Here is a 27,338-nt window from a genome sequence, read left to right on the forward strand (position 1 = left end):
ATATATACTACTGAATACTTTGCATGTTATTTATAAGCTACTACTTTTTTTTAGTAGTATATATGATTTGATTAGTTAGTAAATCTTAGTGAATGCATATATGTTGGAAAGGTATATCATATGAAGAACGTAGGCATTTTGGTTTCAAATTTCTTAAGAAACAAGCAAAGGTAGAAAGTGGATTCGAGACTCCGAATGCATTCTGAAATTTTCCAAATTAATCCATAACTTCAGGCACTGTGATGTTTTAGGAACAAGTTTTGATGCTTTCCACATGTAAGTGTAGGTTAGGATGTAGCACCTGATATTTTTGGTTCTTTGTCTTAAAATCAAAAATAGCTTCGGCTAAAAGCACAGTCTGCCTCTATTTCCACTCACTATGTTTGGTTCAATTTGTACTCATTCAGAGAGCCTCATCATGATCAGTAGCTACTAGCTAGCAGGGGTTTGTGGACATATACATATACCACTGTAGCTTCTGCTCTTATTTGTTTATTCATTTTTTTTTTTAAATTTCAACATCAATTCTCCTAAATCCATTTTTCATATTTTTTTTTTATCAAAAATTGTTATTACAGGTAATTCCATACTAATGTTATTTAATTAAAGACTGTGGTTCGATTTCTAACTTAAACACAAAATCACAATTGGAATATCACCTTAACCCTTAAGAGGAGTTATACTTTTTAATTTTGTAAAAGAAACCCTTGTTTTTTTTCTTCAAAAGCTAGAGTCCTATATTCTGCGGAGCTTATACAATTTTAACAGTTATTAAGGTAATGAAGATCCTTCTAGAGTCGTAGAGTTTGAGGTATACATAGCCATGCTTATATTAAGAGGAGCTTGTGATAGTGATCATTGATCAAAGTGAACAGATAGGCATCAGTGTGCAGTGTGCACCCATAACTCCAGGTATCTTCTAGTGCATCATATATCTATAAAAATAATAAAACGACACGTGATCAAAGAAAAAGACATACTGGCGAGATGAAGTAGTTTCCTAACTTAATACGGAATATTAATTTATTGTCATCGCTCACTCCGTCTTTCATATTTTTCTCCAATCTTTAGATTCTTCAAAATGTTCATTTACAGGTGGAAAGATATCGAACGTAAGTTAAGAATGCAAAATACTCATATAAGATTTAAACAATTATTCTCTTGAGTTAGTTTTTAAAATGAGTTAGGCCAAATTCATTTCTTATGTGATATAAGATCTATAATATATTTCACATTAATTAAAAATATGATATATAGAGAAATAGTTGTTCTTTTTCACTGCTTTTAAATACTCATATAAGATCTAAACAATTATTCTCTCGAGTTAGTTTCTAAAATGAGTCAGCTGAAATTCATTTCTTATGTGATATAAGATCTATAACATATTTCACATTAATTAAGAATATGATATATACAAAAATAGTTGTCCTTTTTCATTGCTTTTTGACTTCTTTGTATTTAGTTGGATGTACCGAGGGATATTCTACACACATATTTACATTATTAACATATTCAAAATTATCCTAAACAAACAATGAGTTTAAGTTAAAGTAATTGATATATATATGAAGTGTTCTAACAATTTTGTTAACTATCTAATTGACATTGTAATTATACCTTAATGTCATGTGTTTAAAATACAAGATTCATTTAAGAAGTTAATTTCTCTTAATAAATATTTTTTTATGTATAGGTCAAAAGATCAAACGCTTAATCAAATACTTAAAAAATAAAGTAATTAATATGTCATCATATTATACTTTGTTGGTATTATTTATTTAATTGGTGCTTATTTTAAATTTAAAATTAGCACCCTAAATGATATTGGATGTTAATTAATTTTGGAATTGTTCACAAATCTATTTTATTGGGAGGGGGTTGGTAAGAGAAAGAATGTTAAGAAGTTTGGTAAACACAAATTTGTGCCACTGATGTGATTTCCTGCATAAATTATTGTCCTGCGCCGTATATACACATTTATGAAAACTTGACCAATTTGTCTTGTTTTGGAGGCAGATGTATAATTTTGATCACCAAGTAGTGAGCTTAGAAAGTAAAAGCTATTAAATAATCATGCCTTGGCTGCAAAACATGTTTTATTAGAAGAATAATCTTAGTCTTTTTGCAACACCTAATAATTCCATGATTTATGTGTTCTTAACAAATTAAATATATTTCCTTATTCAATCAATACTCTAATAAAAACACATGCATGTAAGCATTTGTCTTAGTTTTTTCTTAAAGCTTTTAGTTAATGATTGTTGGTTCAATTAATATTTGTTTATACCAAGTACAATGAATCACACACTAATCTTTTGTCAACTAGCACATCTTGTAATTATTGTAAAGGACAAATTAAAGTCCCAAATATATCAACCACAATTTAGACAAAGCAAAAAACAAAAGTAAAAGTAAGAAGAGATAGGAGCAATATGCAATGCAGTACCAGTACTACAGTCTTCTCTCAGAAGACCAAAGGAATGGTAAGAGAGTAGTGTAACTTTCTTTATATAAGTAAACAATGCCAAAGGGACAAATAGCAGTTTGGAACATCCTTAGTCTCTATTTTGGGTTGTTTTGGCAGAACCCATGGGCCCAACTCAGATAATTGTGTTTTTAGGACCACTCATACGCCACATTGATACTTCTGATTTTATTATCCAAACCAAGCAAATTAATCGTCCTTAGAAAGTAAGTAGAATGTGAGGAATTATTACATGGTTTATGATCATCTTCATTAATTTCTATATAACATATAGAAGAATATTATTATTTTTAATAAATTAAATATGTAACTATTATTATATGGAAATTGATCGGATCATATGAACATATGATAGTTAAAAACTACATAATAACTTTTTATAATACTTGTGGCATAAAAATATTTTGTACATTGATTTAAATTAATATAATAAAATATTATATGATTTTTAATTTTTTAAAAATTGGTAGACATGATCAAAGCATTAAGTTTTTTTTTTTTTGTAATATTTACTTGTTAACAATAAATTACTATTTTACTAAAATTTATTTATTATTATAGGAAACATATGAAAATGCTACAATGGAAAAATATGGAGTAGATGTATCAAGCATCCTATAGTTGACTCTAACATCTGGCTAAAGTTAGCTGGTGATAATAACAAGGGTAGAATTCATGGAATTAGTCACAATTTAGATCTTTGCATCAGTACCACATTATCTCCATATGTAATGGGTCAACTTGTGATAGAAGACCTTACAGTAATAGCTACACAAATGAAGTAGTTATAGACACAATTGCAAGAATAAAAGGAGGCATGAGCATAAATGTATGCATAGATGTAGCAAGCACAAGTAAAGATGTAGGCATAAATGCAAGCTCAAATAGAGATGCAGATGAAGACACATGTAGGCACAACTATAGGCACAAATGCAGGCTCAAATGCAAGCATAGATACAGTTCTTTCATAAAGATATTGCCTACATTACAAACCAAAAAGAAATGAGATATGTTGTTATTACACTTTAATTTGATTAAATTATGATAACAAACTATGTTTCTTATTTTGTTTTTGAATTAATACTTAACATATAATATGCATTTTATGCAATTTATATTTGGAGATTAGTACTTTAATATATGTTGGCCTTTCTTAATTAATTGTAAGTATATATATATATATGTCTGTGTGTGTGTGTATATATATCTGTGTGTGTGTGTAAATTCAAATATGTACAATTATTTCATATTAATAAAAAATTAAATATATCAACAATGAAAAATTAAATATGTTGGCCTTTCTTAATTAATTGTAAGTATATATATATATATGTCTGTGTCTGTGTCTATGTGTATATATATCTGTGTGTGTATATATATATATATATCTGTGTGTGTGTATATATTGTGTGTGTGTGTGTAAATTTAAACATGTACAATTATTTCATATTAATAAAAAATTAAATATACAAAAATAATTTATATAATTAGAGATGGATCAACAATGAAAAATTAAATATACTAGTAAGGGAGTAGCTACGAATTTGCTATGACAAATATTGTAGCAAATTAACTATAATTTTAGTGAATGAATTTTTAAAATACGGGAGGAATTAGTGATAGTAAAATTTTGACATAATATTTGCGACACATTAGCGACAAAAACATTGCGACAAATTAACTACAACTTTAGTGAAGGCATTTTTACAATACGTAGCAAGGAATTGACAATGAATTTGAGATAATAACATTGAGACGAATTAGCGACTATTTGGTGATAGGGTATTTGTAACTCATTAGTGACAAATTCACGATAGAAACCTTGCGGCAAATTAGCTACAACTTAGCAAAAGCATATTTACGATGAATTTTGCAACCAAAAAGTTGTCAGGAATTGACAAGAAAATGTATGAATTCATAAACATTTAGAAAATCAATTTTGCGAGGGAAAGTGACAACATTTGCGAAGGAGTATCAAAGGAAATATTTTCGTCGCTAATTAGCTATATATATGATATTAGTGATAGAACTTTCTATCACAAATTTGTTGCCAAACAACTTAGCAAGAGATTCACACGGGATCATTTCCTCACTAATACACGAATTTCTTATAGTGTAATCGTTAATAAGACCTTATAATAAGTAATTAAATGATGACTTGATATTTGCTTATAGCTGATAAGTCTAAGCCAATGACTTAACTAGTTGAAAAATCTAGGCATGAGAGTTTAGTCGATTGATAAAGTTGATTACAATTGATAGAATACTAGTTGAATGAATTCGAGATGAGATGTATGTATATATATATGATGCATTGAGTCTTAGATTGTATGACATGCATCATGTAAGTGTGGTATGAAATACATTGTCAGAGAAATCCCTTAGTGGTCTTATATATGACCCAAACCATAGGGAAGATACATCAGAGTGTGTTAGGATAGCGATGTTGCAACAAGTTACATCCCATGCACCTCAAGTTGAGATCCCCAATTTTGTCTGTAAGGTGCATGAGGTGTAAATTGTTGTAGTTTCGCTATCTTAATACACTTTGGTGTATTTTCCTCTCTAGTGAGAGTGTTGGGTGTTAGACCTTTTTGGATGAGTGCCTATTCATCAACATATACTCCTATTCTATGATCATTTGGGAGACAATTATGTTCTTGAATGGCATCATGTGCATGTAAAACTAGATTAAGTCATTGCATATTACATTTGATAATTACCTAGTGAATAACTTATATTCTACATCAAATTTTAACGATTCAATTGTTAAATTAAAAGTTTTTAATGCATAAATCAAATCTACAAAATTTTAAAAATTTGAAGATCATAGGATACTTCATTATATAGATTCAAATCAACACATAAAATGTTTTTATGATTATTCATCAATTTGAATAAATGAAACGAAGTATCAAATAGTTTTCAAATTTTTAAAAAAATTATAAATTTTATCTATACATTAAGAATTTTTAATATAACGATTGAATGGTTGAATCGTTAAAATTTAATATAAAACTTAAATTATTGAGTAAAATAAATTTGACAAAACTTACTCTTAGAGTAAATAAATTTCTCTTCATATGTATTGTAACCCCAACTTTATCTCACACTAAAAACAAATAAAATGTATTTCATTCATTTTTCTTGTTTCTCTTAGTTAAAATTTAAAATATATTCATCACACCTTCAAATAAAATATATAAAAATTTAATATTATCAATAATTAACAATATATATTCAAAATATAAATATAGCTTACTCGTACATTGAAAACCATATTTTTTCTTCATATTTTAAAACTTCTAATAATGAAAACATGTTTAATAAGACTTTGCCAAAAGATATAAAATATCTACAAAAGAAATATAGTGTTGAATATTATGTCAAAGTGATTAAATATTAGATTATTATCGTAAATATTGTTTCAATGTGAAGACAGAAAAATAATTTGTAATAATAAACTTGATTATAGATAAAAATAAATTACATATTTAAAATTAACAAATTAAATATAAAAAAAATTTACATTCAACATATATTTTAATTATATAAAATTTAAATAATTTATTTATTTACCTGCGGATTGCAGGTATCCATATCTAGTTCTTTGAATTTATGGAAAAAATGTAAGTAGGTATGAATTTTTTTGAGAGAAAAAAAAATGTGATTTAAGCTTTAAAATTATTTAAATTTAGGGTAAATTTGTATTTGTTTCTTCAACTTTGAAATTCATCTTTTTAATATTTGTAATTTGTAAAACTCTTGTTTTGGTTCTCATGTTCAAAATTAGTTAATAAATTTATCAAATATTGTCATACTAAATTTACCTACTAATTTCATTGAAAATAAAAATATTATATTAAATTTAATTGATGTTACATAATTCCATTAAACTATCACTGTTAAATATATTATTGATAATCTGAGAAATTAAAACAAAATTTTTGAATTTACAAAAATTAAAAGATCAATTTAAAATTTAAAGAATTAAATTTATTCTAAACTTAGCTACCGAAAGGATGTTTAATTGTGATTTGTTAAACATATATCACATATAAGTTCCTTACCTTTAAATAAGTACTGCCTTTGATTTTAAAGAATTAATATGTAAACATGTGTAAATTTATGGACTAAATTAGAAGTGAAATCTTTTCATTACGTCACATTATTATGGTCAGATTCAAGTGGCCTAGCACCCAAAACAATCTAAAAGACAGCTTAACAATTCTCAAATAAAAAGTATTTAAGACACACTGAGGTTATTTGCATCTAGTTTTAACTTAGAGTCAAAATTGACTATAAACAAGTTTTGATTTAATTTATGTTCAACTTGATCTATATTCTAAAAACCTAGCACACTAAGTACATATAATTATATATTACCAAATGAATATTCACGTACCTAGTTAGAGGGAAAAAGAGAATTAAAAAAAGTCATAGATGATGTTATAATAGTCTCTAGATATTAAAAAAAACTTTTTGAAATCACAAATTTTTTAAAAAAATATTTTTTAATTTAAAGTACCACCATCAAATTTATCCCCAAATTTAAGTGCCTAAAAATATAGCCAACCATAAAATTTTACTCTATTGCACGTGGAGACTCAAAAGTCAAAGCACTTGCTATAAAAGTAAGAGAGAAGAAACCAAATGATGGGGGAAGGTTAAATAGAGATAGAAAATGGAAAATTTTTGTGAAGAGTAAAGTTAAATAACAGTTTTAGTAGTTATCAAACAAATTAAACAAGGTGGACTTGTCCTTTTCAGACCTGTCTGTCAACGCCACTATTTTCCATCCTCATCATCACCACACTCACTTCATCATCTTTCTCTTCTTTCCTTCCTCTCTTTTCTTCAACTCAAGGAATTCAGCTATGGCCACTAGAGAAATCCTTCAAAAGATGAAGGTATGCTTCACTCCCTTTTCTTATTTTGTAGAAAATGATTCATGGTTGGACTTGGATCACATTTTTCTTGCTTTCTATTCATTAATAGATAAATGCTGTAGATCTTCATTTCATGGCACCAACTTTCATCAATCCATGCAGTGGATTGCTTGTATTGCTGAATTTAATATGCTCCACTCGTTTTCTTGTATGTCTTTTGTGTTGTCATTGTGCCTATTTTTGTACTGTGCCTGCTTGCTCTTCTTCCATCATTGACTTTGACTAGTAAGAGAGTGTATCCATTTGCTTTTCTGCATTCTAAAGCTTGAATCCTTCAACTAGCTCCGATCTGTAGGGAAACCATATCACTAAAACTCATGTATCTTTGTCAAATATATGCTTCAATTGGTTTCATCATCTATCTGTGTAAATTGTGATTAGTGAATGAGGGTTTATTCCTTGTCATTAATTTGGCGGGTTTTCCTCAATGAATTTTGCAAAACCTGTTCTAGAAAAAAAAATTGAGGGCTTTCTAAGTTTCTTCTGCCAGGGAAGTTGTAAAAACTATTGCTATGTCATTGAAAACAGATCATATTGAATGAGGTAGGTCAACTTTTGAACAATAAACAAATTTCTTAAATATTTAAGGCCCATGGACTTTTTGGCCCTGACCCACGTAGGTCAGGCTAACTGGAGGAGCCGGGCCATTTTGATAGCTCTAACAGTCTAACCTAAAGTATAACGAACAATCATGTTATAAATAATAAATTGGTTATATAATGGAGAGGATGGGAATGTGGTTGTGTGATCCGTGTAGTAGACCTTATCTTGTAGGATAAAGCTTTGTTTTTGTTTTAATGGAGAGTGTGGGAGGGCTATACTGGTCTCACTGGTTGGATCATATTACTTTACATGTGGCTTACAGCCTTCACAATTGAATGCACCTTATTCTTAATGACCATGATATTATATATGGCAAGGTCAATCACCAACTATGTGTGACTTGGTGTGTGTTTGGAAAAACGTTGGGTTCAATGTAATCCACATTTTTCCCAATCCATGGGTGTAGTTGCTTTGTTATTTGGAATATTGGAACACGTGAATGTCTGTTTTGTAACTTTTCAATTTGAATCCAAACATGCCCTATTAGTTATGTACACCAATTACATTTATTAATGATAGATTAGAGATAGACACAAAAAATGATGTTATATAAATTATTGCATATCTATCATTTCTCAGCATTAGTCGTTTGACATGAGTCTGTTGTTGCTTGCAGGTAAAAGTTGGTTTGGGTTCATCAGACCCTGGTTCAGGGAAAGGAAAGAGCAAGATGTCAAAGAACATAACTCATGGCTTTCATTTGGTAAAAGGAAAATCATATCATGACATGGAGGATTATGTTGTTGCTGAATTTAAGCAAGTAGATAACAATGAATTGGGTTTGTTTGCAATATTTGACGGCCACGCGGGTCACAATGTACCTAATTACTTGCGGTCTCATTTGTTTGAAAATATCTTAAAAGAGGTAATGCATGATCTTCAGCTTTTGCTGATCGTAGAGGAGATTAATTTCAGGCATATCCTCAGAAGCACAAATTGAAAATTTCGTAGAAAATGATTATGTGTTATAGAAGTTCAATCATATTTTTGTCTAATGTAGCCTGACTTCTGGAAAGAACCTGCAAATGCTGTGAAGAGAGCATACAGTGTAACTGATTCTAATATTTTAGAGATGTCTGGTGAATTGGGTAGAGGGGGTTCAACTGCAGTTACAGCAATACTAATCAATTGTCAGAAGTTAGTAGTAGCCAACATTGGGGACTCTAGGGCTGTCTTATGCAAGAAAGGTGTGGCCAAACAACTATCAGTGGATCATGAGCCAATCACAGAACACGAGGACATAAAAAATAGAGGTGGTTTTGTATCAAACTTTCCAGGTATGATAATTTAAAATGCATATAATTTTTCATTGAACTTGTTAAAATGTTCCACTAGGTTAGCCTTTGTAGGACTTGTAGCTCAGAGAGCTAATATTCTCAATGCTTTTCTGATCTAGTTGAATTGCTTGCTCTAAAAAGTTCACTTAGAGCAGGATAGACTTTGTTCCAGTGCTAAAGGATACAACTTTTGTCATCACTTCAGGGGATGTTCCACGGGTTGATGGACGGCTGGCAGTGTCAAGGGCATTTGGTGACAAAAGCTTGAAGAAACACTTGAGTTCAGAGCCGTATGTGACACTGGAGGGGATAGATGATGATGCAGAATTAGTTATATTAGCCAGTGATGGATTATGGAAGGTCAAATTTTCATAAATGAAGCATGATGCAAGCACCTTACTGGTTGAAATTTCTTTGAAAATCATAAAATTAGATATATTTCACATCCTGTTTAATGGATCTCTATAATTATTTCGTAATTCTTAATGATTTTTAACCAATAAAAGAAATTGCAAAGCGTGTTAAAGAGAGTGTTTGTATGAAAGAATTAGAGAAGTAAATCTGAACTATATAACTACGCATGAATTGTTAAGATTTGAAGTTATTTGTGATCACATGACTATTTAAAAAAGTCAAATGACTTTGTGATTTAATCATATGATGCTTTATGATTTTATCCTATGGTTAAGATTCCCTCCTATTACTCTCTCGTACTAAAAGTCCTTATATATATATATATATATATATATATGAAACCCACGAGTCATGTTTGGTACACATGGTTATTTATCTAATGTTCGAATCTGTTTATTCAAATTATTCCAGGTAATGTCAAATCAAGAAGCAGTTAATTGTATCAGAAATATAAAGGATGCTCGGTCTTCAGCAAAACGCCTTACTGAAGAAGCAGTTAACAGGAAAAGCAAGGATGATATCTCGTGCATTGTTGTGAAATTTCAGTGATCACAAGACTCACTTGGTAGACTTTGTTCCACAAATTTGCAAGTGTAACATATAATTTGGTGTAATGTTAATGCTAGATAGACATCAGGTGGTGTTATTATGTTGAGTCTTTCATGCAAACTAACTGGGACAACGTGTTATTTGAAGTAACAACGTGGGAAAGATGTGCATTCTGATTATGCAGACCAAACTACAGTTTATTCTGTGAGTTTGCAAGGAAGTTATGCCAATGTCAATGATCCTGAAAGATGACTTCAGATCACTGCCTAGGCCTTTAATAATGTTTTAGATTGAGTCATTGGCTTGTATTGCTCCCACACTCCTATATCTTTGGTGGATGACTGGAATCTAGAGAGTTTGGGGACCTCACAGTTTCTTGTTATTTTTCAGAACGAAACTGGGTGTGATCTTAACGATATATCTTCATAAATAGGAAGGAGGGTGATGGATTTGCTGTAACATAAGCATATAAATCATTGACACGAGCAGAGAAGGAACATGTTTGTCACCCTTTTGAGCTACTATACCATTTTATTTACTGGTGATGCAAATAAAGGTTACAACTATAGAGTGGAGATAATCAAGGTAAAGTGAAACGAATGCATCCTAAGAAACGGATATTGAGTTTGTTAACATAGCATAAACGAGGTATAGAAATAATTGAAAGAGATACGTGAATTTTACGCAAAGAAGCAATAAATTTTATTCTAATGAAGGGGAAATTGGGGTAATCCATTCTAAGGGTGGTACAATAGGATACTTATATTGTAAGCAACGCACACAGAAGCATACAGGGAAATGAACTAATTTACATAACACACCACCTTTTCATGTAGGGAGTTTTTCATTCTGGTTTAGATGCTTATTCTGGTAACAACAAAAAAAGGGGCCTTTTTTTATTATATGCCTTGGCATGCAAAGAACCTTTGACAGAAGAGAGGGAGCCTGCTGATGAACACATTATATTATATGAAAGGAATTGTAACCAGAATTCCTAGTTATATTCATTTGTATTCTTCCCCAGTCATCAGCATTTCTGCAGTGGCTTTCTGTAGGTTGCTGTCCTTTGTTGCCACTGCACCCTTCATTGCAATTTTCAGCATTGCTTTTCCGGCGCCGCTCGTTGTGCCTGGCTAAGCGTCTCCGGCAGCTTCTTTTAGCTTCATCAAATTCTGCTAGCTCATGGAACCTACACAGCTACACAGACTCATCACAGGTTTCTAATAAGGCAAATGCATGGAAGCAGTCCTTTGAAATAGTTGACACTTCAGCTCCTTTGTTTTATAAGTGAGAAGGTCTAAGCAGTAAGCACTGAAGTTCAATTTCTTAATATGTATCTGATGTATGCATGAAACATTGTTTCTTAAGTGACACAACACCACCGGGTCCAAATTCTTTAGGCAGCCAATTGATCAAGGCATGCTTTTATTTATAAGAAGTCTGTTCTAAGTTTGAATTGTGAAGGAATACTTCAAAAGTAGTACTATGCTTAGTTTCAAAACTATAAACACATGATGGAAAAGCATGATCAATTCTGCCATATGTGGTGAAAATGCTAAAGGCAACACAAATGCTTTAGTTTAGATGAGGGATTAAAACACCTGCTACATTGCTGGCAAAACCTCTGCCTCAGTCCTGCAACCATCACAAAAGGAGCCTTGGAATGAGGCTCACACACCTTATGGCGGCGATGGTACCTCTTTGCAAAAGTCAAATCAGCACCACACATCTCTGCCTGACAAGAAGGTGGAGAAACTCCTCCACCCCCACTTGACCCTCTTCTCCCACACCCTCCACCACCTTTCTTCTTCTCATCTTCTCCAAGACCACCCTCACCACAAGCTACACTCTCATCCTCCTCTTCTTCATCTTCCACTTCAACTGTGCTGTCTCTCCTCACCTTCTCAATTGACACTTGCCTCCTCTCTCCACTCTTGATCTCCATTCTGAGTGCTGACAATGATGATGAAGAAGAAGAAAACGGGGAGTGCCTTGTCTTTGGGAGCATTGTGAGTGGAAGAGGGAGTTTATAGGGAGCCAAAAAGGTAGAAAAAGAAGGGGGAAGGGGTATGGACCACAGGCTTCATTTTGTTAGTTGTGTGCTTTAGTTAGCATAGGGTGGGGGAGTAATGCATGGAGAAGTATTTTGTCTGTAATGATAAACAAATAAAGCAAAGTTTAAATCTCAATTCTTGTAGTAAGTGGGAAGGTGGGGATTGATTTTGCATGATGGTGTGTTGAAAGTGACATTGTTGTCAAATAACTCCAGGTTCCTTTGTGGTAAATGCTTTTATCTAATGGTGCTCAAGGAATTACAATTTGGAAGAGAAAGATTTTTCACTTTTGATTGTTCTTGTTATTGATGTGATTTCTGATACGCAGGTGAAGGACCCATATCACATGCACAGCCATCCCACGCCTTCAATCAACCACTGTTAACAGAAAAATAAATATGATATGACAAATGACTTCATGCAAAGTGTGCATGATTAAAAACGGAATCCGAAAGGTAGTAGCAGCAGGGCTAGTTTGGACTTTGACACTAGGCTTGACATGAAGAGAATTTTTCCAACTGGATCATTGGAATCAGAAATCTTGTTAAATCCATTTTTAACTGCATCACACTTCACAACTAATCTAATCTAACATGGGAAATTAACAAGTTCTCATATTGTTCACTCCCAATATAGTAGTTACTAGGAGTAACAAACAAACATACTTAAACATAGAGCTTAGGTTGGTCTGCGCTCAATGTTAGTTTATCACTAAAATATTTGATTGAAATGCACAGGACCAGAGGTACTTGTGCACTAGATTTTAAATCAAAAGCCTGAAAAGTACTCATAGCAGTGGGAGAGGGTAGGGAATTGAGTGAGACATATCATATTTTTCATGGAAGCCAAAGGACTAGGGAACAGCAACATGAAAATCCACCTCTTTAACTTGAATTCCAAACAAGAAAATAAATGTACCTATCTATCTGTGATCTTTTTCCTTGTATTTTATTTCCTCCTTGGTGTGAACCTTGCTTTGTCTTCCACTTTGTTTCGAGAAAGAGTAAAAAGATTAAAAAAAAAATGATGGGAAGAAAAAGATGATTGAGTGGAGAGAAAGTGATGATAAAAAAGTGGATTTAATGATGTATATGTGATTAAACGGTTAAAATATTCAGTGGTTTGGAAGCATGAAATTATGAAAATTGTACTCACACAACTTTGGCATAAAATGATGTCATAACATAGCTGGTAATCTTGACACATGCATGTTGCAATAGTACTACTGTGGCCACAACAATCATGTGGTACTGACATGACCTCGCACGCTAGCACCATGGTTTCACAAAACGGCAAGATGCCATCGTACTTGGTACTTGATGTGAGTTTTCACCATGGATGGCATCTTAGTTATAATGGACAAAAGCAAATGGCTTCAACTCTTATCAATGTTAATTGTTAATTATAAAGGATTAATTATTTGTTAGATTAATGCTCCATTTGGGAGTGAGAAAAATGAATAAGTTGGGTTTGCAAGATCATTTTAATCGATTATGAGTTGTGTATAATCTATTAAAATGGTACTTGGAGGCTGGGTCTGACGATCTGTGTATGCTTTACCTTTCATTTCATACTAATTTGGGAGGAAGTGTTTTTTGATAGGCATCATAATATAAAATTAACTTCTCTCATTTATATTTCTTCTCTCATATAAATAGCTAAAATTGGATAGGGCTGTGTTAGGATGAATGTTTGTAAAAATGTCAAATAAAGGGTAAATTAATGTCAATTTGTTTAGACATTTGTACAACATTAGATATATTCACATTGAATGGATTTTTAACGTGTTTTACACACTATAGGGCTATGTTTGAGTGAGTGTTTGTAAAATTGATTTTAGTTAAGATTAATTTGTATTTTGGTTAAGATTAAAGTGAAGTAATTTGTATTTGAGTGTTTTAATTCTAAATTCAAGTAAGTAGTAAAAATTTATAATTTTTGTAATACAACCAAAATACTACTCAAAATCAATGTTAGCTTTTAACGTGATTTATAATGATCTAATATGAATTAGATAATTAACCTCAAAATCAATTTGTGTTCATTTCACCCGATGATTAGTGGGAATAGCTAGGTGTAGGCCTTGAACTCTCCCTCTTGACAAACTTTAATAAATATTTTTGTATTTATTAAATAATATTTTGTCATAAATTAAATAGTTAAATAATTATAATGTGGAAAAAAATTCGGTCTCCCTTTAATAAGTAATATGAGACTTTTTTTTAATATATTAAAATGAGTTTTTTAATTAAGACTAAAGTTTATAAGTATTTGATCTTTTTTCTTTAACTATTAAGACACTTTTTTTAAAGATTATTGTGACAGTTCAACAAATACCAAAACTAACTATATTTCAGATGTAGTTATCCTAGTAATTTAAATACTATAAAAGAAATTGTCATATAGCAACACATACTCTGTAATAACATAATATGTGTCACTAAAAAATTATTTTTATCTATACTAAATGTAACGACCCGTCATAGCCGTCACAACACAACTAATTATGCATATACATATACTGAAACAGTAATATAAAATATACACATCTACATCTGAAGAATATGTACAACTACGTTGCTTGCCCAGCAACCATATACAAGTATATATATATATATATATATATATATATATATATATATATATATATAAGTATCTGGCAACAACCAGTAGTCTACAAAAATAACAAAATCTAACTCCAAGCACCACCTATGGCTCCATTGCTATTCTCCAACCTATCCTTGCCCTGCTCCCATACCATGTATGATCATCGCAATCCAAATCATATGGAAATATGCAAGGGTAAGCTAGGTAAAATAAACAACTCATAATTAATTATGCAACACATCAACACATAAAATCATTTTCTCATTCAACACCAGCAACAAACAACACATATACTACACATCTTAACATCACTTCAACAACACATGAATCAACATTGTATCAACACATCAACACATATGTGTCGTCACGCATTTCAACTCGGAGATCTCCTACAACATAGGGTGAGTAGTCTAAGTGGCTAGGTCCTACCGAATCGACAACACAGAACCTTTTTGGGCTTGCTAGGTAAACAACAAATTTGGATAATAATCCACAACACGATAACGGTTTCTCAAACTTTGCTACTTAAACAAGGAAGTATAGTACTTTGTCAGGATAGGACAGCTGGGTTTAGGCCTACCATGACATTAGCTAGCTTAACTAAGCTACCTATGGGATTAGCCTACTGACTATCCTCCAAATACTACAACCCTCTGATACTCAGTTAGGAATTAAGTTCCCAACTTCGTACTTTACTCGAATTTGGTCGCTTGTAATCGGTATAGCTCGACTTGACCCTTATACCGTGGTCGCTTCATACACGTGTGTCTCGACCTTGCTCACACACGGGATCAACTAATTCCTAGAGGAGAACAACACAAAATCCGCTCCAAGGGACAACTTCCCAAGGACAGTTTTTCAACAAATTTGGGCTCTCAAACTACCACAACTATCTCAATCCACACAATGAGATGAGCAACTTCAAAAAATTCTCCTCTAGTCCTAGTGATCAACAACTCATCATCACAGCACAATCAACACAGGTTTCAACTCATCATCTAAATCAACTTTCAACTTGAATAATGCAGGTAACTCACAACTTTAACAACACAATTTAACAACACAAACACTCATTCAATTCATACATATAACATCTCTACACAAATACACAACTAAGGTTCAACATACAACTCTCAACTTGCAACTATGTCTTCTCAACATACTACAATATTCATCATTTTTCAATCATAATACCGAACATACTCACGCCCGACGCAAGTCAGTTTGTGCCTGGCCTGAACCCAATCCGAGAGTTCTAAGGCTCTTTCATGCCCGGTGTAGCATTATTACGCCCGACATCCTTGTAGGTAGAGACTCCTAAGAGTCTCCACGCCTGACGCACACATCCTGCGCCCAGCGCCAAATTAGACAGAGACCTATAAGGGTCTCCACGCCCAACGCACCCACCCTGTACCTGGTGCCACATCAGTAACACGAGCATACAAGGCCACTATCTTAATCACACCCGACGTGGCTCTCCCCACGTCCTGCGTGACTCATCTAGAGACTCCTATTTCAATTCGTGTTTGGCGCGACTAACCTTGCGCCTGGCGTGATTTGGCAATGGTAGTCCCTGATGAATGCACGCCTAGCGCCAAAAACATGCGTTCGGTGCAAATTCAAACAACAACCTCCAAAACTCCAAAAAAATTGCATCAAAACCTGAAAATCAGCAAATCCAGCCACATGCAATCCATGAAATGAAATACATAGGCTCCATACAACTCAAAAACAAACTCAAATTCAACATGCAACCACTTAATGCATCAAAGTCACAAAAAAAAAACCCATTTTTTCCTAAAACCCCTAAAATGAGGAATCATCCAATTCAACTATTTCTTCTCAAAATTCATGCACTAATTGAGTTCCTAAACTAACATGCAATCAAACAACCTACATCCTAGCTTCCCTCACTTGAAGATTGGCTCATAATAGCCAAGAAGAGGAAGAAGAATAAGATTTTCCCCTAAAACTCAACCCGCGGACTTCAATCCTCCAAAACAAGCTTCCTCGCCTGAATTTCAAGAAAAGACAGAAGGAATTAGTGATCTAGAGAAGAAGAAGAATCAAACAGAGAAATTTGGGAGAGAAAGGAGCTCACGGACTCAGAGTCCTTCTCTCTAAAACTTCTCTCTAGGTTTTTTTAAGAATGATCTTATGAGGATCTATTCTCAAAGAAAACCTTATATACTTTTCTCTCTAGCATTCACTAAAATTCTGAATCAACTTACTACGTTACACTAAATATACGATATATGTTGATATATTATTAAAAATGTATGTATAGGCAGGCTATAATAACACATAACATATGTTAAATCTTATTCAAAATCAACACTAAAATTATATGTATATATATGTCAAATAGATTTATACCTATATATTTTGTACCTATAATGACTCTTCCTTGATTTAATATCTTTATCACCCAATTTGGATTTTAATTTCAAAATTTGTTTTTTCTCTTTTTAACTACTTTCTTCTTTTTATTTTGTTTTGTGATTTTTGTTACAATCTTTTGAGTAAGACCATTTTGGCATTTGACTCGAACTTCTCTTTTGAAGATAGTTTTTCATCACCTTCATTCTTCCCTTGATCATTGTTGAGATTTCCATTGACATTAGTTTCTGTCTTTGTTATAAATCATTTTTATTTTATCAACGGACTCAAACACGACAAGTATACCGGCCGTTCAAGTAGTAAATTTAAATCGTATCCACAAGGACTAGTAGGTAAAATAAGCATTTAATGACTATTTGTGACTAAAAAATAATTCTAATTTTTCATAGGTTGTCATGCAATTCAAATAAAGGTTATGACTATTGGAATGTTAAAACCTATAAAACTATTGTTGTTTGTGTGTGGAAGGGATAGAAATGGTATTGTGATTTTGTATGATTGTGGGGTCAGATATCACCAAACTTCACACTGATGAATCTTTGTTCTCCTGATTGCCTAGTCAACCCATATGTTTACTCAAACTTAATCCCTTAGAGCAAGAGCCTAGGAGCAGATAGTGAATATCAATTCCTTGAGTATCCAATACTTACACCCGCATTACAGGTTAGGGTTTAAGACTACTAATGGGCGAAGCTCCATTCCTAGATACATTTTCCACTAGATATTTGTTTCAGAGCTAGTTCAAAAGGCTATTTTCCAATACCAATGGACTCTATATCAAGCAAAGGAGGATCAATCCAAAGCAAGCATTAAGAATAGAAACATAACACAACAAGGAATGAAACAACATATATATCATTAATAAAGTGAAGATTACAAGAAAGTTTCGTTAGTTATATCTAACTCCACAAAATAATGGGTAGAACCGCTCAAAACAATGAGGGTAAAACAAAAATAGAGATGGAAGAGAGATGGAAGAACCGATGGAAAGACTCACACACAAACGGTCTCAAGCACCGGGAATCCCTTCCTTAGCTCCTAGAAGTCGCCCAATGTGTGAATGAGGGAATGAGCCTCGAAACTTTGCTCAAATACGAGCTGGGTGAGACAGGATAGGGTTTACACGTTCGGCGCGTTATGTTTTGCGCTCGACGCATGGTCTTTCAGAGAGTTTAGATGCTCTCTGTCTCAAGATACGCCCGACGCATATACTCTTGCGCCCGGCGCGATATCTTCAAGAGAGTTTAATTGCTCTCTGTCTCGAGGCACGCCCGGCGCGAATACTCTTGCGCCCGGCACAATGCTGAGTTACAGAGTGGTGCTCTCTGTCTTGACCAAGCCCGGCATGGGTAGTCTTGCGCCCGGCATAGGTACTCTTCTCCTGCTCCTTAGCTCCTTAAATTTCCAATCCCATGGGTCTTCAACCTCAACTCTTTAACTCAATACACTACTAGAAAAACACTATTTAACATCGCTACATCTACATCGGTTTTAACAGAACCGATGTAAATAAGAAATGCGGTGGCAGTTTTGTAAATAAATAAAAGATGTAAACATATTTACATCGGTTTTGTAAAAAAATGATGTAGATGTAAACAATTTTACATCGGTTTTACCCTTAACCGATGTAAAAATGAAATTACAAAATTATTCTACGTCGGGTTTACATGTAACCGATGTAGAAGTGATGACAAAACACGCAACTCGCAACTGAACCCTCTCTCGACACAATACCCTCACGAGGTCTTTTGGTGCTGGCCCTCAAACTCACGAAAACCCTAGTTGTTAGTGTTCCAAATCCACGAACGGCCGGAGCTCTCCCAAAATGTGGTGGTGCTCCAAATCCACAAATACTCTTGGAGGAGCTGTCCGAAAATGTGAGCTCAAAGTCGTAGGTTTTGCTATGGGAGAGAATGGTGGAGGCCCTATCTCTGCCATCGGTCTCCACCCTCATGGTGCAGACCTTTGTCTTTGGTTGGGAGGTTTTGCAAGCGTGCTTCATCTCTTCCATAAAATCGACGCCATCCCCTTTGGCGGCAGGGGCCTCCGAGGTCGAAGGAGGCAGTGGCGGAGGTGCCCAAGGAAGGCGTCTTGAGGAAGGTGGAAATGGTGATGTGCCAAGAGGTAGGGTTCTCAATGTGCAAGAGGATAAGCTTGTCCTGCTTGACCACTACATGGGAGAGGGCGTATTGCAGGCGCCAGCGGACTCGCAGGTGGGAGGAAAAAGAAAAATGAAAACTTGCTTTTGTCTATCTCAGAATCTGTGTTCTCTCAATTTCAGTATGTATGAAGGTGAAAGTGAAGGTCTGTTGGAGTACGTGGATGTGGATAGAAAACTCGTTGACAGCATCGCTAACAACTCTCTCGTTTGGAGCTCTTTCCATGGCCTCATTGTTGCCGACAAAACCTATCAGGTCACTCTCACTCTTGTTCTTCTTTCTAAATTCAATTGGCCACTGTAATGTAATTTCGATTCATTGTTGCAGGCTTCGGGATTCTATCCCTTTGAGAAATTCTTTGAGAAGATTGGTTTAACAATGCTCAACAAGTATGTGTTATATAAATCACTTTGTGAATGTACTTGGCTATTTTCAATTCTAAATTTATTTTTGATGTTGCAGGCTTCTTCGACTGGTTCTAGACCATAATATTGCTGATTATGTCACTGCAAAGAACAATGTTGTGTTGTCATACAAGGATATGAGCCACACCAATTCATATGGTCTTATACGTGGCATACAATTTGCTTCCTTTGTTGTTCAATATTATGGGCTGGTATTAGATCTTTTGCTTCTTGGACTGACTCGAGCCAATCATTTTTTTCACTTTGCATTGGTGTCTTTCAGAATTTTAAAACTGGCATTGGATGTGTAACCTAACATGTTAGAGATTGAAACTAGTGTTAAAAAGTCTGGTTGTCAGTTGATTTCAAAATATATCCACATCTTCCCCTGATAAAAAAACGTTGCATTTTCTAATTGTTAATTTCCTTTTCTTTTATGTTTTTGCAGTTTTGAATTTTTCTTTTAAAACCTATGTTTTGAATTTTTTGCAGTTTTGTTAATTTCCCCTGGGAGTTGTTCTCTTGTTTCTGTTTCTTTGATTTATTCTTTTCTCTATTTTTTTGAGGGCAGGGGTGGGTGGGGACTGATGATAATAACCTGCAACTCGAGGCCACCACTCAGTTTTGGAAGCTGCTTTCGATTGGTTCGGATTGGCTTCTGTGTTTAATATGTTGTTTGATGAATTTTAATAGACATTTGGTGAATTACTTAATTTAGTTTTTATGTATCAGAACGTAGTCCTCCAATTGAGGAGGTTATACAAACCGGTGTAGTTTCTCGCTTTGTTGAGTTCCTGATGAGGGAAGACTTTCCACAGCTTCAGGTTTCTACTTGTCTGCTTTATTTTATTTAATCTAATAATTTCTTTTTTATTTAATTTATTTATATATTATTTTCCCCGTTCCAAATAATAAGTCTATCATTCGAGTATATTTTTTTACAAAAAAAAATGGTTTCTTTAATTAAAGATTTGATTTTTTAAACAAGTTCTTAATAACGAATTTTATAAATGAAAAAATATGATTAAATACTAAAATGGTTAGCCAAATTTCTAATAGAGTGGGTGATATTTTGTATTGATAACTTATTTATAAAAGAATATACAATTTTAAGAAAATATGTAGACCTTTATCTTAATTCTATTATTTTGTTTTCATTGTTTTTATTATTTCACAATTATCACCTTTTGATTGCAGCTAAATCTGTTAGTCAATTATGTTGTGACAATCATGCTCAAATGTTTGTAGTGGTTGATTGATCATCCAAATTTTTTGTCAAATCAAGTTTACATTGGTGGCGATTCATACTCTGGTATTCCTATTCCAGTGATTGTTCAAGAAATTTCACAAGGTAAAAAAACCCGTATATGATTCAACCATGGATAAATATCCGGGTTAGAATCTTTATCTCTTATGAGTATATTTATTTTAACTTTTTTTCTTATAAATATTAGGAGTTCTGAATATGTTTATGTTAGAGATTGAAACTAGTGTTCTATGTGTAAATTTATCTTTAACATTAATTTTAAATTACCATTATTTATCCTATTTTGCTGATCCATTACCGTTTTTCAATAATTATATATTTGCTTCCATTTAGGCATTGATCTCATCATCATTATTATTATATAGTAATAAGATTGACAACAAATAGTGCGTCTTAAAGCATTTGATTTTTCGTTAACTGTTTGTACTGATGTTTGAGAGTAAAGTTTCAGGAGCTGTTTGCCCTACAAATAAGCATGATTTTTTTTTAAAAAAAAAATCAATCTACATCGGTTCTCAAGAGAACCGATGTAGATTTAAGCATAAATCTACATCGGTTTTTCAGAACCGATGTAAAAAACTATACATTTTCTACATCGGTCTATTCTACATCGGTTCTAAAACCGATGTAGATGGCTTTAGAGAACCGATGTAGAATGTGCATATTGTAGTAGTGATACCTGCACAAAAAATGAGGTGTATCAAGATATTGTTAGATGAATTTTGGGTTAGTTATATCTGCACAAAAATTGAATAAAAAAGAGAACAATTATATTGCAAGAGTGCATGGGATGAGTGGAATTGTTTAATAATTCCTATCTAAACATATGTATAAATGAGACTTAACAATCATCAAACTTCTTTTGAAGACATACATCTTTGTGCTCTTCATTTGTATCTTCATTTATAATTAAATTCTCTTTCACCAAATCTAAAGCACAACTCTTGTCTTTCATATGAACATTGAGCACTTATTTGTTATTTATATGTTTAATCATACAATTTTTATCTTCAAATAACACTTTGTAGTCTTTTTTTCCAACAATTGAGCAACTCTCAACAAATTTTAATTAATATTAGGAAGGCACAAGACATAAAATATTAATTTCAAACTTGAATGACTTTTAATAGCAATTGTTCCTTTGCCTTTTACCACAAGGTGTGCTCCATTTCCCATTTGAACTTTGGAAATATCATCTTCTTTGAGTTCTTTGAAGAGTTTTCGGTCATAAGTCATATGATTTGTACAACCACTTAATAAATCAAGCCTTTGAGGGTTTTTTGATTGTAAAGTGTGACATTGGGAGTAATTATTCTTTTTCTTCTTGTTGATTTTCAGCAATGTTGCCTTCTTCTAATGCTTGCGAGATGTGCATAATTTTTCCTCGTGTCTTAGTTACCCACACTTATAACATTTTACGTTAGGCCTCCCCAACATTTTTGTTGTGGATGATTTAGTCTTTTTGCAATAAAGACATGGTGGAAAATTTTAAATGTTATTATTTTGGTCGTCCTCTTAAAACGATTCCTTCTATTTTTCGTTACCATTGTTGTTCTTCCATTTGGCTAAATATATAGCCTCCATAATTCCTTCTTATCTCATAAGTCTTCTTTGTTCTAATGCATCCAATGCATGTAACACCTTTGCCAAAATGATCAATACAAAAATCCTTTGTGTTCTCCAAGATCGTTATTGAAGCTTCATATCTTTTATGTACAATTACTAGAAATTTTTTTTAACAATTCTATAATCAATAAATTGTGTTCCTAATAATCATACCTTATTAGTGATGCTAAGGAATTTGTCTGAGTATTGTTTGATTGTCTCAGATTCTTTTATTTTTGGTAATTCAAAATCGCTCATTAAATTTAGCACTTGCATGCTTTGAATCCTTTAATCTCCTACATATTCTTCCTTAAGGTAAAACAACCGCTTTTGGTGATTTGAGAGTCATGATTCCAATGAAAACATTTTGTGAGACTCAGGTAAACAAACAACTCTTTGCTTTGCCTTCTTGATTTTCCTTTCTTTGTGAATTTTCATTTGGGCTATGTGAGATTGTTTAATAGCATTGAAGCATTATAATCTTCTTCCTTGACTTCCAAGAAATCTAAAGCCTTTAGGTATATGTCTTCATTCTCACAACCTAAAGGTCATAGCTTTCTCCATCAAAGAAAGGTGGAAAAAATTTGTGAAAAATTTGTTTTGACTTCCATCTCCATAGGTTGTAAGAACCTTGATTCTAGATAATGATGAATTATTTTATATTTAATTTTGTAAGGATATATTTTTATTGAAAGAACATGATCTAATTTTATTCTCAAGTTCTATATATAAAGAAAAATTGTAGAAAAATCAAATATTAACCTATTCTAAATATAAGAAAATAAATTCTAAAATAATCAAAATAAATTAAATCTAAATATTTGCAACATAAATAAAGATAAGTTCCAATGAATGAAAGGTTAGGTTCTTTAATTGAGGAGATGATTGTTAGAATACAAATAAAGTTACACATTGTTAAAACAAAAGAAGAAATAAAAGTTTATAAAACATATATACTTTATTGATTAGATTTTTTTTGGGTAGTGACTAAAAATAAAACTATAAAAGTGTAAATTTAAAATAAATAATATCTTAATAATATGAAGATGTGTATATAAATTCCCTAAATAATTCAATAAATTATAAAGATATAACTCTCCGATTGATTAAAATATTTCTCCATCCAACAAATAACATAACCCTAAGATTTGTAACCGTGAAAATTGATATAGCTCTCTGAGTAATTAATATTTATAATTTAGATACTTAGACATTGAAAATGAGACTTAAAAAGAATGGAAAATGAGGGAAATTATCTTTTATTAAGTATTGGAAAAATCAAGGTTTATGAAAATTTAATGCATTTAAAATAAATGTATAATATTTAAATAGTTAACTTATAATCATTTTCATTTTGTCTACTTTAAATAATAAAACGATCGCGATACTTTTACACTACTTTATTTTCTTTCTTTCTTTTTGTATTCTATTCTATTTCGCTGAGATTTTAGTTATAAAAATAAATAAATAAATAAATAAATAAATAAATAAATAAAAACTTCATAAAAACTTTTAGAAAAGCTTTTGTAAAGGAGAGTGAAAAATGAAGCCTTTACCTTGACTTTTACCCCAGTGCTTTTTAACTTGACATTTTAAAGGAAAAGCAAGTTAGATTTGCACTGTCGCCCATATGTTCTATTTTATGTTTCAGTAGGCACCTATGATAAGGATTTTAGATACCCTTGTTATATTATGTTATGTCATTGAGTTCAAATTCGTCTGTGATATATATATATATATATATATATATATATATATATATATATATATATATATATATATATATTATAAAAAAAATTTATTTCATGGAATAAGAGAATAAAGGGTATAAAGAGCATTCAATACATGTGTCACATTTAATAAAAATATACATTTTCCTTCTAAGCAACACATTTATATTACAAACAAAAATCATCCCAAAATACTTACAACTAAAATGGATAACTTATGACCAAAATTGATTTTACACAAAAAAAAAAAAAAAAAAAATTATTAAACCTATTATCTACACTTATACACTGTTCATAACGATAAATGTCCTTTCTTAATTGATGACATAAAATATGTAAACTTTAAAATTTACTATTCATTGATCAAAGCTAAAATCAAAATATTTTTTTTATTGAATCTCAAATTAATAGGCCCAAGATGTCAACATCTATCAAAATTCATTCCTTTAAATACACTGTTGTTTTTATGTTCTCGTAAGTTCCTAATAATTATGCACCACACAACCTTCTATCTATCCCTTATGTTAAAAGGAGAAAAGTATGACAAATAGTTAAAATGTTGAGCAACAGTTGCAGGTAAGACAGTTGAAATGTCATCCCATTTGTAGCATTCCTTCCAAACTCTATCAAATTCCTGATGGGAGAAGAAAACATGTGAAACTATTTTTTTCAATATACAACAAAAATGACAAATAAATCCACCTTCTCCCAATATAATATTTCTTTTCATAAGATTCTTAGTTATTAGTAATCTTCAATTAAAATAAATCTTCCAAAATAGAATTATTACCTTTGATAATATCTCCAATTTTTAAAGTGTTTTTATCAACTTGGTTCCAACATCAAGGAATGCAATTAGAATTACTACCTTTCGTGCTACATATGCAAGTCATAAAGCTTCTTAAACCAGATCTTTCTAATTCATTGCATTACATATTTATAGGTATACGCTCATTGGTATTTAAAGCATATCCCTTCAATCACAATGCAATTAGTCATGTTGTTCGGTATGTGGTATCTTTGTATTATATATATATATATATAATTAGGTGAAAAACTGACTTCATCATAACTAATTAATAACATGTGAAAGCAGAAAACTAAATCGATACAAATCAAATTTCATTGGCATAAATGATGTTTGGCCACAATTGTATTACCATTCGTATTATATACATCAGCCTGATTTTGCTTTGTTTTGCTTTCTCTTCTTATATTTTCCCTTCTGGCCATGAGAATCAAAATGCCACACTGTATAGATTTCACCCAAAAAAATCATGGCCATCACTCTCATGTTGAGTTGGTTTTGGTCCCCTTGCTCTTCCTTTTATTATTTCTCTCAACATTAATTATATTTGTGTTTTGCAGCTCATGCACCAAGTCAATATTAAAGCTTAATAGCCCATATTTCATAGTTTTTCTTTTGGTACCCAGATACTTTCATTAGAGTCAAAGTGTTTGATAAAAATTACGAATCCACATTCAATGGAAAAATAAAACTTACTTCTCAGTTTGGTATATTGAAAAGTGTAAAAAATTTTGTTTGAAGAATACAATTGAATTGCCAAATCCAACCATAATCCATCTCATGTTTGGAAATACTAGCTATATTATGGACAATAAAGTTCAGTTAGACTAATTTTATAAACTCGATATTATTAATAAAGCTGAAACAATTTTTACGTTAGATGATTATGCATGTAGTTATTTGATTATCTCATAGTTATGTGTAGGTGGGGAGAGAAGTGTGCATTTGTGATAGCATGACAAATGGTCCTTCTTTTCTGGTGTCTTTAGCAATGTGTAGGACAGTTGTGAAGAATTGTATACGAAAGGACAAAAGTAAGAACTAAGAATTAGAAACACTTGTGGTGACATCCTTGCTTGTCTTTGTAAAGAAGGGATATAGTGGGGAGACAGCTTGCATAGGCATTGCAAGAAGCTTAGAATTTATTGTTGGTCCCAAGATTTTGGTAACCTATGAATAAAGGCATAAAATCAAAATCTTGTTTTCACGGAACGCGTTTTGTAGCATAGATATGATGAAGTATTGAAGTTACCTTTGTGTCTTGTTCACAGATACAGGAAAACTGGTCATTGGCTCTTTTTCTCTGATCAATGCTTTGTCGCTTTTGCCTTTATTTTATACATAGTTTTTGGCAAAGAAACCGACAACAGTATCTGATTCTCTTGTATTTTCATGACAAGATCGATCCAGTACGTCTATAATATGTTCATAATTGACTTGTTTTCTCTTACTGTCATACATGCTAAGTTCAGTTTCACCATCTGTTGACCTTCTTTTTCGATTTCATTGGTTACGTTCAAAGAGATTGAGCTTGTAATTGTTAAATTCATAAATTGTTAATTGATTTGTAAAAATGATAACTCAGATTGATACATGTAGCACGGTCAATTTGTTAATTACTCCCTTATCTCATAAGCTTTGAGTTTTTTTTCTTTTAAATATTTATTATGTAAGAGCAAAGTGATTAGGAATATTATGAAAATATATTAGCCGTTCATATAATAATCAACCCTTTATATGTTAAATATAAAGTTCTATCTTGTATTAGAATATTTTTAAAAATTTTCTTTTATGAAAAGATATGTATGAATTTTTTAATTTCTTATCTACTTCAATTTTTATTTATCATAATTATTTTATAAATTAAATATTAATAATTTTAAAAAAATAATAAATAAATTAAATATACATGTATATTAATTTTAAATATAATTTATATATTCAAACATAATATATCTATATATTAAATAAGAATTTCTATTTTATATGAGAGTATTTTTAGGGACGTTTTTTTAATAAGAGATTTT

At 31.8% G+C, this 27,338-nt stretch overlaps 2 protein-coding genes across 3 annotated transcripts; one reads left to right on the forward strand and one right to left on the reverse strand.

The window, feature by feature from the left end:
- Positions 1-7,239: 7,239 nt before the first annotated feature.
- Positions 7,240-10,785, forward strand: LOC109815573 (putative protein phosphatase 2C 39). Of its 2 annotated transcripts, none has more exons than XM_020380324.3 (5): positions 7,240-7,395; positions 8,654-8,902; positions 9,038-9,314; positions 9,520-9,674; positions 10,140-10,785. In XM_020380324.3, the coding sequence occupies exons 1-5, from the start codon at positions 7,363-7,365 to the stop codon at positions 10,275-10,277; spliced, it is 852 nt and encodes a 283-aa protein (XP_020235913.1). In that variant the 5' UTR covers positions 7,240-7,362; the 3' UTR covers positions 10,278-10,785. The 2 variants fall into 2 exon arrangements, with proteins under 2 accessions (XP_020235913.1, XP_020235914.1); XM_020380325.3 differs by having other exon boundaries at positions 9,520-9,716; positions 10,140-10,383.
- A 170-nt stretch (positions 10,786-10,955) lies between these two features.
- LOC109815574 (uncharacterized) lies at positions 10,956-12,693 on the reverse strand. The gene is made up of 2 exons (XM_020380326.3): positions 11,879-12,693; positions 10,956-11,466 (listed from the first exon to the last, which is right to left on the reverse strand). The coding sequence occupies exons 1-2, from the start codon at positions 12,283-12,285 to the stop codon at positions 11,238-11,240; spliced, it is 636 nt and encodes a 211-aa protein (XP_020235915.1). The 5' UTR covers positions 12,286-12,693; the 3' UTR covers positions 10,956-11,237.
- Positions 12,694-27,338: the final 14,645 nt, after the last annotated feature.

This window comes from Cajanus cajan, chromosome 10 (genome assembly GCF_000230855.2).
Source record: "Cajanus cajan strain Asha chromosome 10, NIPB_CcT2T_4, whole genome shotgun sequence".
In the NCBI taxonomy this organism is placed as follows: Eukaryota; Viridiplantae; Streptophyta; class Magnoliopsida; order Fabales; family Fabaceae; genus Cajanus; species Cajanus cajan.

Coding starts and splice junctions, on each gene's coding strand:
- LOC109815573 (XM_020380324.3), top strand. CDS start 7,363: ATGGCCACTAGAGAAATCCTTCAAAAGATGAAG. Junction 7,396..8,653: donor AAATCCTTCAAAAGATGAAG/GTATGCTTCACT, acceptor TGTTGCTTGCAG/GTAAAAGTTGGTTTGGGTTC. Junction 8,903..9,037: donor TTGAAAATATCTTAAAAGAG/GTAATGCATGAT, acceptor TGTCTAATGTAG/CCTGACTTCTGGAAAGAACC.
- LOC109815574 (XM_020380326.3), bottom strand. CDS start 12,285: ATGCTCCCAAAGACAAGGCACTCCCCGTTTTCTTCTTCTTCATCATCA. Junction 11,467..11,878: donor TTTTGCCAGCAATGTAGCAG/GTGTTTTAATCC, acceptor GTAGCTGTGTAG/GTTCCATGAGCTAGCAGAAT.